Source organism: Oryza sativa, chromosome 11 (genome assembly GCF_034140825.1).
Source record: "Oryza sativa Japonica Group chromosome 11, ASM3414082v1".
NCBI classification, from domain to species: Eukaryota; Viridiplantae; Streptophyta; class Magnoliopsida; order Poales; family Poaceae; genus Oryza; species Oryza sativa.
Genome location: NC_089045.1, coordinates 1683078 through 1695469, shown reverse-complemented (window position 1 = coordinate 1695469; position 12392 = coordinate 1683078). Strand labels below are relative to the sequence as shown.

General features: G+C 44.0%; 2 protein-coding genes across 4 annotated transcripts; both read left to right on the top strand.

Annotated features, from left to right (window-relative positions):
- The first annotated feature begins 1679 nt into the window (after positions 1 to 1679).
- Positions 1680 to 4169, top strand: LOC9266027 (large ribosomal subunit protein uL10-like). Its single transcript, XM_015760079.3, has 5 exons — positions 1680 to 2056; positions 2159 to 2227; positions 2905 to 3003; positions 3082 to 3474; positions 3868 to 4169. Exons 1-5 carry the CDS (start codon positions 1799 to 1801, stop codon positions 4009 to 4011), a joined length of 963 nt encoding a protein of 320 aa, XP_015615565.1. The 5' UTR covers positions 1680 to 1798; the 3' UTR covers positions 4012 to 4169.
- A 390-nt stretch (positions 4170 to 4559) lies between these two features.
- LOC107275645 (protein ZINC INDUCED FACILITATOR-LIKE 1) lies at positions 4560 to 9598 on the top strand. 3 transcript variants are annotated; one of them, XR_001540890.3, is made up of 17 exons: positions 4560 to 4795; positions 5625 to 5665; positions 6142 to 6202; positions 6318 to 6420; positions 6499 to 6601; positions 6690 to 6743; positions 6841 to 6903; positions 6986 to 7035; positions 7138 to 7213; positions 7546 to 7722; positions 7929 to 8016; positions 8157 to 8242; positions 8342 to 8449; positions 8775 to 8819; positions 8910 to 8998; positions 9074 to 9150; positions 9354 to 9598. XR_001540890.3 is itself a non-coding variant. In XM_015759629.3 (17 exons), the coding sequence occupies exons 2-17, from the start codon at positions 5663 to 5665 to the stop codon at positions 9458 to 9460; spliced, it is 1257 nt and encodes a 418-aa protein (XP_015615115.1). In that variant the 5' UTR covers positions 4560 to 4795; positions 5625 to 5662; the 3' UTR covers positions 9461 to 9598. The 3 variants fall into 3 exon arrangements, 2 of the variants coding, with proteins under 2 accessions (XP_015615115.1, XP_015615116.1); XM_015759629.3 differs by having other exon boundaries at positions 9107 to 9150; XM_015759630.3 differs by having other exon boundaries at positions 9081 to 9150.
- Positions 9599 to 12392: the final 2794 nt, after the last annotated feature.

Here is a 12392-nt window from a genome sequence, read left to right as displayed (position 1 = left end):
GTTTATTATCCAACTGCTAATATAATTTTGCACAACCTTATTGAAATTGCTACTTTATTTAAAGAATACGAAAATGATGACGTTCTAACTGAACCTGTCTTTCACATGAAACAAAAATATTTGAAATATTGGAAAAATATACCTATATTGTATGCTTTTGCTTTTGTTTTAGATCCTAGGTGTAAATTAAGGGGATTGTCTGCTATTTTATCACTTGTTGGAGATACTATAGGTGTAGATTATAGTTCTTTTTATACTGAGGTTAGACGTAAATTATATGAGGTTTTTGGAAGATATGAAGTAAAGTTTCAGGAAGTTCGCCAGCAGAGACCCCCTCCTATCCCCACTACAGGTAAGAAGAAGATACAGTGGGGTAGGATTTGGGGTGGATCGTCTTCAATCCAAGGTGGTGGCAGTTCGTCGGCTACAAGTGGAGACGCCTCTTCGCATGTTGTGGCCGAAGAGTTGTCCGGTTATTTGGACAGCGACGCCATCCACCACGAAGCACAAGATTTCAACGTCCTCGGGTGGTGGAATGACCACAAGATAACATATCCTGTGCTTTCAAAACTAGCACGGGATGTGTTGACGGTGCCCGTGTCGACGGTGTCCTCCGAATCGGCCTTCAGTCTATGCGGCCGAATCATCGAAGACCGGAGGACGACTCTGCGCAGCGACCACGTCGAAATGCTACTAAGCGTTAAAGACTGGGAGCTTGCTCGACAACATGCCCAATACACTGCGGACAACCAAGAATTGGCCGCCCAGTTCGAGCAACTCTACCTGGATCCAGACCAACCCCAGTAGAATTTTGTTAGAAGTAGTTCTGACCTTTGAGCTGTACTCTTTTCTTTGTCATGGTTTTCTCATTTTCCCCTATGAGTTTTTACATGACAAAGTTTTTAACGAGGCAGCATGTATCATTGTATCCTGTAATGATATAAACATCAATAAAGGTCATTACTATTTTTAACAAATTCTTTTGCAATATTTTCGCAAGTGTGGATTTATCTTTAAATTATTTCAAAATAATGAATCACAATCTATATTTTTAAATTTTTCAACACAACAAAAAAATACCATTTTTTCTTTTTTTTAACATTAGCAAATCATTACTTTTTTAAAAAACTTTTATTTCCATTTTTTAAATACCATTTTTTCATTTTTTAACATTAGTAAATCATTACTTTTTTTTAAACATTTTATTTCCATTTTTAATTTTTTTTCCTTATACATTTCCTTTGCTTTTTTTTAAAAAAAACACTGTGCACTGGCGGCCTGGCGGCTGGCGGCCTGGCGGCCAGTGCAGCTCAGCTGCCGGCCTGCCTTCACGGGCCGCCGTGCCCCGAACGGCCCGTGGGCCGCAGGCGTGCCGTGCCGGCACGGGCACGGCCCGGCCATCCACGGGCCGTGCTTGGGCCGGCGGCTCGGCACGTGGGCCGGCACGGCACGGCCCGTTTCATCAGCCGTGCCTAACGGGCCGTGCCGAAACGGTCCGTGCCGGACCCGTGCCCGTGCCGGGCCGGGCCGTGCCGCCCGTTTGGACACCTATACCTCTGGTATTCCCTTGCGTTTTGATCGTGTAGCCCAATACGACGGCCCAAACCCAAACTCCAATCCCAGCGGGCCCACCAAGTCAGCCTCACACCTTCTTCTTCTTCTTCTCCCTGTCTGTCTCTGTCTCTAACCTAAACCCACACCTCGCGCGCCGCCGCCGCCGCAAGCCGTTCCGCCGCCTTGCTCTCCTCCTCCCCGACGCCGAGTCCTCTTCGTGTGAGCTCGCACTCGCAGCGCAGCAATGGCGATCAAGCGGACCAAGGCGGAGAAGAAGGTGGCGTACGACAAGAAGCTGTGCCAGCTTCTGGACGAGTACACCAAGGTGCTCATCGCCGTCGCCGACAACGTGGGATCCAACCAGCTGCAGGAGATCCGCAAGGGGCTCAGGGGCGACTCCATCGTCCTCATGGGCAAGAACACCCTCATCCGCCGCTGCATCAAGGTGCACGCCGACAACACCGGCAACAAGGACTTCCTCGAGCTCATGCCCCTCCTCGTCGTAAGTTCACCTTCTTCTTCTTTCTTTTTTTTTTCTTTCCCATGTACATGCCTCGACTCGACTCCACGGTTTTTCTTGACCTGTTTTTCTTGTTGTTTGTAGGGAAACGTTGGTCTCATCTTCACCAAGGGTGACCTCAAGGAGGTCCGCGAAGAGGTCGCCAAGTACAAGGTTGGCTTTCAATCTGTGTTCAATACACTGCAAGAATAGATTAGTGTTTTCAATACACTGCAAGAATAGGATAGTTTAGTTATGGTGATTGTGTAGTACTAGTTTTTATTGAAAGGGATGCATTGGGTTTCAAGGGCATAATTTGATCTGTGAGTGAAATTGGTGGAGAGTTATGAAAATAATAAATATGCCAATTTGACGCTTGATGGAGTCCTGCTAGTTTATGTGAGCCTGTTACTTAAATATAGTGTAAAATGTTTATCACTTTGAATTTAGCTCTGTGTGGCATTTTATCCATATGGATCGTATATATTCTGTGTGTGTGTGGTATTATTAGATGTTCTGTGAGATGTGAAATTACAATTTTCAACCTTATGTAACTTCTCCAATGCTATTTATGTCTCAAGTATTCCATTGGTTATATCATGATGTGATGCCATAGATAACAGTACATATAGCTATTGGGTCATGATGTGAAAAGTTGACTTAGGTGCGAGTTGATGTTCAAGTCTCTAGCTGGTTTATCCTTCTATTGTCACTGCAATCTTTTTCCTACTACAATGTAGCTTGTACTGGACTGATCTCTGTGAGAATTCTAACTAGGTCATTATGTTGTGATGAACTTGTGATGCTATCAATGAGCAAATAACCCTGATCTTGTTTTCGTTATAAAACAGGTTGGAGCTCCTGCTCGTGTTGGTCTGGTTGCTCCTGTTGATGTGGTGGTTCCCCCTGGAAACACTGGTCTGGATCCCTCCCAGACTTCTTTCTTTCAGGTGATCATTTGTAGATGTGTTAACCATAGTTTATCTTCGCAGTCAAATACAAGTTCTCACTGTTCTCTCTTGTTACAGGTGCTTAACATCCCCACCAAGATTAACAAGGGTACCGTGGAAATTATCACCCCTGTGGAGCTCATTAAGAAGGGTGACAAGGTTGGCTCCTCTGAGTCTGCCCTGCTTGCCAAGCTTGGTATCCGCCCCTTCTCATATGGGCTGGTGATCACCAATGTGTACGACAGTGGGTCAGTCTTCAGCCCTGAGGTGCTCGACCTCACTGAAGAGGACCTGATGGAGAAGTTTGCATCTGGTGTTTCGATGGTTGCCTCAGTGTCCCTGGCAATCTCATACCCAACTATTGCTGCTGCGCCACACATGTTCCTCAATGGGTACAAGAATGTGCTTGCTGTTGCTGTGGAGACCGAATACTCATACCCACATGCTGATAAGATCAAGGAGTATTTGAAGGTAACCTAGTTTCTATTTCATAATTTCCCTTTTTGATGTCTAAATGCGTAAGAATTGTCTAAGGTAGTCTGATAATTAGATTGCGGTACTAAGCTGTAGCATGCCCATGTCTTGGCACAAACTTATTTGTTCTGGTCTTAACAATCAATCAATCTATCATTGAGAATTTCATGGTTGAGTAAGAAACTGAATTATTAATGATAGCTATTTCACTTAGTTTGATATGCCTTTAGTGCTTTTAGCTCTTTCTTGAGAATACAGTTTACTTTTCTTATTCACGATGCAGACTCAGTTAAATATTGATACTGGAAGCTAAGTTAATGCTGATTTTTAAGAACTTGGGTATTTCACCACCACAGTTTCTTACATATTTGTCTTGCCTATTCTTCTCAGGACCCCAGCAAGTTTGCTGTTGCTGCCGCTGTTGCTGCTGCTGACAGTGGCGCTGCTGCTCCAGCTGCTTCCAAGGAGGAAGAGAAGAAGGAAGAGCCCGAGGAGGAGTCTGACGGTGACCTGGGCATGAGCCTCTTCGACTAAGCCCCTGCTGCCAAGTCAAAAGTTTTGTTTCAGTTCTGAATATCAAATTTTGTTTATAATCTTTAGCGTATTAAGCTTGTGCTAGTCAAGAACCATGTTGGACTTAGCGTGTATATTCAACAATGTTATCTTTATTATGCAATTCGGTTGTGCCCGTATTCCTCTCGTGTTCATGGTGTGCTTGTGCGATGGTTATCTTTCTGTTCATCCTTTTGTGCAATTGTTACTAGATTTTTTTTTATTTTTATAACCTTTTTAATTTTAAATTTTAAAAATAAACCATTCCAAAATCTTAACCTTTTGATAACGCACAGCCTGTCTGACGTTGCAAAACAATACTAACACGTCATTGTTGGCCCGGCCGGTGGTCTCTTACGAATAGTTCTGATTAGTATTATGGCGTCCCAGAACTAAACTGTCTCAGTAAGATGCAGATACGTGCATCAAGCTAGACTTCCAATCCTGACCGTCGATTTTAGATTGGACGGCAGGTAAAGCGGCATGTGCTCGGCGTAGAGTATATATGAAGCAGAGGCAGCCATAGGTTCAGGTTCAGCACTTGTGCTCGAGTGGGCAGTTTTGCAGTAGCAGAGGAGATCGATCAATCAATCGAGGATCAGCGGCGAGGAGGAGGCGGCGGCGCCGCTGCTGCTGCTGCCGGCGGCGGCGGCGGCGGCGGAGGAGAGGTGCCCGGGGTGCGTGCAGGAGCAGAGGAAGGCGAGGCGCGGAGGGCGGATCCCCTACACGGAGCTCTTCTTCGTCGCCGTTACCACACTCGCTTCGTGTAATTCATTCCTTCTCTATTTCTACCTGCATTATCGAACGTTGCACTTCTTGTTAGTTCTTAATTACATCAACATCCATCCTTAAATCTCACTCTTTCTACTGCATGCGCAACATCAATATATGCTAGAAACGCAAAGCTAGCCTATATATTAACCCATGTTATCATCATGTTTTCGGCTCATTCATGTTCGTCATCTGACATGCATCAATGTAAGAACATATAATCGAAAACAAAATGTAAGAACATATAGATAGCTACCTGTTGGATTGATGCATTTGATCATAAACATATAGTTTTATCGCCGGAGAGATGGACGAGATGAAGGGTATCGATCACGAACATGGTATCCAACAAAGACTGGCAAAAAAAAAAAAGGTTGCAACTTGGATCTCCAACTATAAGTTGACAAAAAGTAAACTGGGATATATTCCCTCCTTCCCCTACGTGACAAAATGACAGCTTAATTAGCTCCCTTCACTATCCCGGCGAGAAAGAACAAATATATACTAATAATGTTGCATGCTAGGCTAACTAAATTATAAAATCATACATAACGCTTGACTTGAAGATCAAACATGTATATTCAGGACAACAGTTAAGTTCTTTGATACATTCTAGCACCATGAATCTATGTGATTATGTACGTACATCATAAAGCCTAACCACCCACCAACAGCAGCATAAGTAAGCACATGTTGCTTGTCCTGAACATTCTTCAGATTAAAGTTAAACAATACCAACAGCCCGGATTTATATGTTTGTTCCATTCATGGTGCTAGCTGCAACTCGTTTCTGATCTATTGCTTTCTCTGTCTTATAATTGCAGCTTTACCAATCACGTGCCTCTTCCCTTTCCTCTACTTCATGGTAAGTACGTAGTATTATACTTCTCGTCTTCTCCACATAATTATCTGATCACGCACTTTCATCTACAGTTATATCAGTACCACCAGCTACACTGCTTTGCCTCATTCCTAATTTCACTCTGAACCCTTGATAATTTAGAACATTTCACACACATTTCCCTCTTAACCATACCATTTGGTTGCAGAACTTCTCTCATAAGACATTCCAACGGATATCCTTCACAGTTTTGCTTTCAGTAAAACTTGAATTGGATAGTCCTTTGTCTAAATGAAAAACTCAAAGCCTTCACTGAATTTCTGACACTTTCACTTCGTGCATCAAACCATCATCTTCAAATCTATGTAGCATATATAACAGGAGTGCCTGTGCCGTAGTTCTCTTGATCAAGATCTATGCTGGTTCACTCAAGTAGCATCTCAATGACCCACTTTTGACATATTAAATAGGCTAGCTTATTCTGTCCTCTGTTTTCATAGGTAAGGGACCTGCAAGTAGCACAAACAGAGGAGGACATTGGGAATTATGCTGGATTTCTCGGTATAGTTTCTCACATCAATTCACAATTATTTATTTAAAAAATAGCTATAGTGACCTGTGAGAAATGCAATTTAAATATGTGTATACATTCATTTATTGGTGGTTTGAAATGAAGGTGCTTCATACATGGTCGGTAGATCCTTTGCCGCGATCTTTTGGGGTGTTGTGGCAGATCGTATAGGAAGGAAACCTGTCATTATGTTTTCAATATTGTCTGTGTAAGTCACAATTGAGTATAACAACAAATCTATCAGTCACTTCAGGGTCATACTTAGCTTTCCATTTGTGTACTGTAGGGTCATATTTAACACACTATTTGGACTAAGTACAAAGTATTGGATGGCACTTACTACAAGATTTGTTCTAGGTGCTCTAAATGGTTTACTTGCGCCAATAAAGGTACTTAAAAGTCTTCCAAGTGATAATATCAACATTATTCATGTGCCTAGGAGGGAGCTTTGCTGACAGTGTTTATCAACCATTACAGGCTTATTCTATTGAAGTTTGCCAAACTGAACATCAAGCTCTTGGACTCTCCATTGTAATCTCACAAGCAACTATTTTGTTTTCCCCATTGTGTTCCACAATCCTTTCAATATGCACCATTATAAAGCTGTTATGATTTGCTTTGATCATAGGTTAACACAGCATGGGGTTTGGGTCTGGTTGTTGGTCCAGCTCTTGGAGGCTACCTTGCACAGGTACTAATTTCAAAAAAAAAAAAAAAAGGAAAAGGAAAAGGAACTAATATTTGGTTTCTTACATCGTCTGCTTCCTTCTCAGCCTGTTGAAAAATATCCACATATATTTTCTAAGGAGTCAGTTTTTGGTAGGTACGTCATACACTGATACAAGAGCAAGATATAAGCCCAAACTGCTTGCAGTTAGTGTTGTAACTACTAACTACCCATATCTAATTTCATTACATTTTGCAGATTTCCATATCTCTTACCTTGCCTTGGTGTATCATTGTTTGCTGCTATTGTTCTAATAAGTTGTATTTGGCTTCCGGTATGTAAAGTTTCACTTAAATGCCATTTCCCCAATGTTTTTTAAGCAAATTCTAGCACCAAATGTTCGTTACTTGGCCCGTTTCTGTGGTCTAGTTAATTTCACAAAAAAAAATATTGGATTAAGATGCACCTCTTTTCAGAAACTGTCCCTCTGTTACTTATATTTACTAATACTGAAAATGCCATGCATTGGCTTTAAATAACTTCAGCCCCAACTGCCAAACATCTCCTGTATATCCGAGAAGAAAAAAAACTGCCAAACACAAGTTTGTAAACTGTTTTTCTAGTGTTACTATTAATGTGGTTTTGTTTGAAAAATGTATCTGGCAGGAGACTATACATAAACATAAATCTCCTGAAAAGGACATCAAAAGAATCAAAGAATTGCCATTACAGCAGGCTTATTGGGATTCACCTCGCAAGAAAAGCTTGTTGCAGAATTGGCCATGGATGTCTACTATGATTTCATATTGTTTTTTTGGTCTTCATGACACAGCATATAGTGAGGTAAAGAAGCATACTGTCTTCTCTTTTGTTTGTTACTACAGATTCGCAGAAGGTCATGTTAATCTTTCTAGATGCCACTCAGTTTATTTCTCATGCGTCAAAAATTATTATCTACACACGTGACAAACTATTCACGCACAGCTTTGATATTCATATAACTTAAGGGTTCTAAAAAAAATTAACGCCATTAACATATTTAATGCTAGATACTATCCTTGTGGGCTGTGAGTGATAGAAAATATGGTGGCCTTAGCTTTTCATCTGAGGATATTGGTCAAGTTCTTGCTGCTGCAGGTATATTGCCATCTCCCTCCCACCATACAGATTTATATATATATATTCTGAACTATTCATGAGACTTTAAATATTTGTGTTCTCACATAGTTGCATAAATTTGTTGTTAAATAATTATACTTCATGTCTCTTCGTTTCAGGTGCCAGTCTCCTAGCATATCAGCTTATTTTTTACCACTGGGTTCATAAATTTCTTGGACCAATCATTTCATTACGGATTGCTTCTGTGAGTAGTCTCCTATCATGACTTCAAAACAAATACAAATAATCGTTTCTTTTGACATAACCATTTCATCTTCATCACTCATATTTACTGAAATTGCAGGCTCTATCTATACTTATTCTTTCTACTTATCCTTTTATGACATACCTTTCTGGCACGGGACTTTCGTTTGCTCTTTATTCAGCGGCAATGATGAAAAGTGCTCTTGCAGTAAGCATTTTCAAAGTTCTTCCTTAAAAGTTTAAGTATCTACAAGTGTATCCAATCACACCATTTGTGAGCTAATAGGTACAGAAGTAATATTTCAAAAGTAATGTACAAAAATAAAAAGATCTGTTGCACTGCAGAATGCAGATTATGAAAATCCACAGTATGACAAATTCAACTGTAGCTACTTGGGGAAGACGGGCCTGGGTTCTTGCGTAGAGTACTATTTTCAGGGCTTTAAGAGTAATGAATAAAATAGGGGATTTATTATACTTCCACTAGTATCCAAGTCTCTATCTCTAATCTTCATTTTGTACAACTTGTGCAGATTACTATAAGCACAGGAATTAGTCTTTTACAGAACAATGCTGTGGTATGCATAAAAATCAAGTGAATCCATGTGTTCTGATACAGTTCATGTAAATAGGTTAAATTATTTATTGACTTTGAAATTCAATATCAGCTTCAAGAACATAGAGGCACTGCAAATGGTGTATCAACAACAGCTATGTCATTTTTCAAGGCAATTGCTCCAGTAGGGGGAGGAGTTCTGTGAGTACCACCTCTTATCACTTTTTCAATAAATACAATTCATGATCGAGAAATAATGTTTCTTAAATGATTTAGCACCTAGCGATCAATGCTCAATTTTCAATTCAGATTCTCATGGGCGCAAAAACGTCAGGATGCCTTCTTCTTTCCAGGTGAGCTATCTATTTGAACTGCACTGCGCTATAATACCATATCTTTCAGTGCTCCGGAGAAATAGTTTGAGGGAGTAAAATGAACTCCCTTTTTTTCATTATGTTAATGAGAGATTTGCTTGGACTAACTGTAGTGAAAGAACTTGTAATCAGGAAAAAAAAAAGAGAAACATGATCCAGTTTGGCTTTCTTGAAACCTGTAGGTGATCAAGTGGTGTTCTTGATGCTCAACGTTGTGGAGCTCATTGGACTTATATTTACTTTTGAGCCTTTTATGGTGTTACCTGCGGCATCAGATGAGTGTAGTTAGCCAAGTGCAGAGGGATTGCTGCTTATTAATAAATTTGTAACAGTAACAATATTTGACACTTGCTAATGGACCGATCAGCGATGAAGCGTAGCCGCCAAGGTAGGTGGCATGCTTGTCTACCTAAGATTGGATTTGTCATCATGGTGTACTGATTGCATCTGGACACTGTGATTAGTTTGTGAACAAAACAAAAGTTTAAAGTAGTTTATATAAGGAAAAAGTACGAATTACCCTCTTGAACTATCGCGGTAGTCCGAATTACCCCCCTGAACGATAAAACCGGATATTCTTCACCCCCAACTATACAAACCGGACGAATTACCCTCCTCGACCTAATCCGCGGTGGTTTTGGTCTACGTGTCGTACATATGGCAGTTCAGTCAGCATTATATATATATATAACAATTGTGGGACCCACCTGTCATACACCCTTCCCCTCTCTCTCATTCTTCGCCTCTCTCTCACACACGGTCATCGGCAGGCGGGGGCGGCGGCCTCGGCGCGGAGCTGCGGCCGCGTCGGACGGTGACGCGGAGGCGGCGGCTGAGGGCGGCAGCCTCAGCGCGGAGCTGCGGCGGCGGCGGACGGCGACGCGGAGGCGGAGGCGGCGGCTGAGGGCGGCGGCCTCGGCGCGGAGCTGCGCGTTGGCGAGGCGGACGAGGCCCGCGTGGCCGCGGGCGGCGTGCCGTCCTCAGCCTCGGCGCGGAGCTGCGCGTTGGCGAGCTCGCGGTTGTAGCGCTTCCTGCCGTCCTCAGCCGCCCTCAGCCGCCGCCCCCACCGCCCTCTCTCTCCTCCCTCCCTCTCTCTCCTCCCTTTGGCGCGCCCTCTCTCTCTCCTCCCTCCCCTTGCTGCAGTTGTAGGGGTTGGCCGGGAACCGGGGAACCTTGAAGAGGTCCTCGTCTTTCTCTGCTTGTGTTGTGAAGAAGAAAGGCAACGAAATGCAAAGCATATCTCCATGGCTCACCTCCATAACACGGTGACAGAAAAGAATCAGATCGCGAGGAGACGAAGAAGACGATTGATGACTCCCAACTATTTGTCCATTTCAGGAGACAGGTGAACAGCAACGGCTCAGTGGTCAAAGCTGTAGTGGAGCTTGCTAGCTGGGCATTGGTCAGTAGCAACACGGCCGCATGCAGATGAGCAAGGGAGCTGGTGGCTGTGTGCATGTATACATAGCCACGCGAAAAAGCTTGGGCAGCAATGGCGGCGGTGAGGATCCTCGCCGGTTTCCGCCAGTTCGCCCTCCCCGTCGTGCTCGCCATCGCTCGCCGCCGGCCGAAGCCACCCAGCCGTGCTCGCCGCCGCTCGCTGCAGCAAGGGGAGGGAGGAGAGAGAGGGCGGCGGGGGCGGCGGCTGAGGACGGCAGGAAGCGCTGCAACCGCGAGCTCGCCAACGCGCAGCTCCGCGCCGAGGCCGCCGCCCTCAGCCGCCGCCCCCGCCGCCTCCGCGCCGAGGCTGCCGCCCTCAGCCGCCGCCTCCGCGTCACCGTCCGAGCTCCGCGCCGAGGCCGCCGCCCCCGCCTGCCGATGACCGTGTGAGAGAGAGAGAGAGAGGCGAAGAGTGAGAGAGAGAGGAAGGGTGTATGACAGGTGGGTCCCACAATTGTTATATATATAGAATGCTGACTGAACTGCCACGTGTACGCCACGTAGACCAAAACCACAGCGGATTGGGTCGAGGGGGTAATTCGTCTGATTTGTATAATTGAGGGTGAAGAATATCCGGTTTTATAGTTCAGGGGGATAATTCGGATGACCGCAATAGTTAGGGGGGTAATTCGTACTTTTTCTTTTATATAACCAACCAGGTAATTTCTGTCCGCAGATATCACTACTTGACTAGGCTGAGAGATTAGTTAAGTTTAGTAGAAGTCAGAAAGAACTGAACACAATCTGAGCCAATTCTTAGGTAAAAGAAATGTAGACAGGTAACCAAGGGAATAATCTACTATTAGGAAAAAAAAAAGGCCGATTCTTAGGTACTTTCGTTTTATATTATAAGACTTTCTACATTGCCTACATTTATATATATGTTAATGAATCTAGATATATATATGTGTGACTAGATTCATTAACATTTATATGAATATAGACAATGCTAGAAAATTTTGTAACCTCAAACGGAGGTAGTAAAAGAATTGTAGGCAGGTAACCATGGGAATAATCTACTATTAGAAAAAAAAAAAAGGAAGGTTGATGGAACAATAGGCTTGCTCACCATATTCAGATTTGAGTCGCGGCCGCCCGGACATGGCGGTGTATTAAAAGTACAGCAGCCAGCTTCCCGGCTTCGAGTGCTCGCCGCGCCATCGGCATCGCCTGCTCGTAGCCGTGGAGCTCGCCGGGATCGGGAGCCTTCCCTAGCTCCCTCCCCGCTCCGGGCGGCGCCGGCAATGATGCGGGGAAGCTTGGATATTGACTGGCTTCCTATTCGCACGGAGGAGCGGGATTGAGGAGGAAATCGAGGTGGATGCGGGCTCCGATCCAACGTCGACGGCGGCGGCGGCGGACGGCCGGACGGGAGGCCGGAGCGCCGGAGGGGAGAGCAAAACGCGAAGAGGCACTCAAAAGAGGGGCTAAAATGCAAATAATCAGGATCCTTGTTTGTTTGCATTCTGGCCCCTGCTTTGGATCGGATGTGTGGGCCTAGTATCGACCGGCCCACGCTAACCTTGGGTCGGGCCGCTGAGACAGTTAGGGAGCGACAGAAAGTTCATTTTACATCCCTAGACATTACGCTGAGTTTGATAAACGTCCTTCAACCACAAAACAGCGTACAGAGGATTCAATAAGACACGTAGGTGCCATGTCAACTCAAAATACCACCATTAATCCGAGGGACTCAGTTCACACTAGTATTAAAAATCGAGGAATGTACGGTACCAGTTCTGAATGAATCTCGACGCATAGTACTCGAGGGATGCAGACTT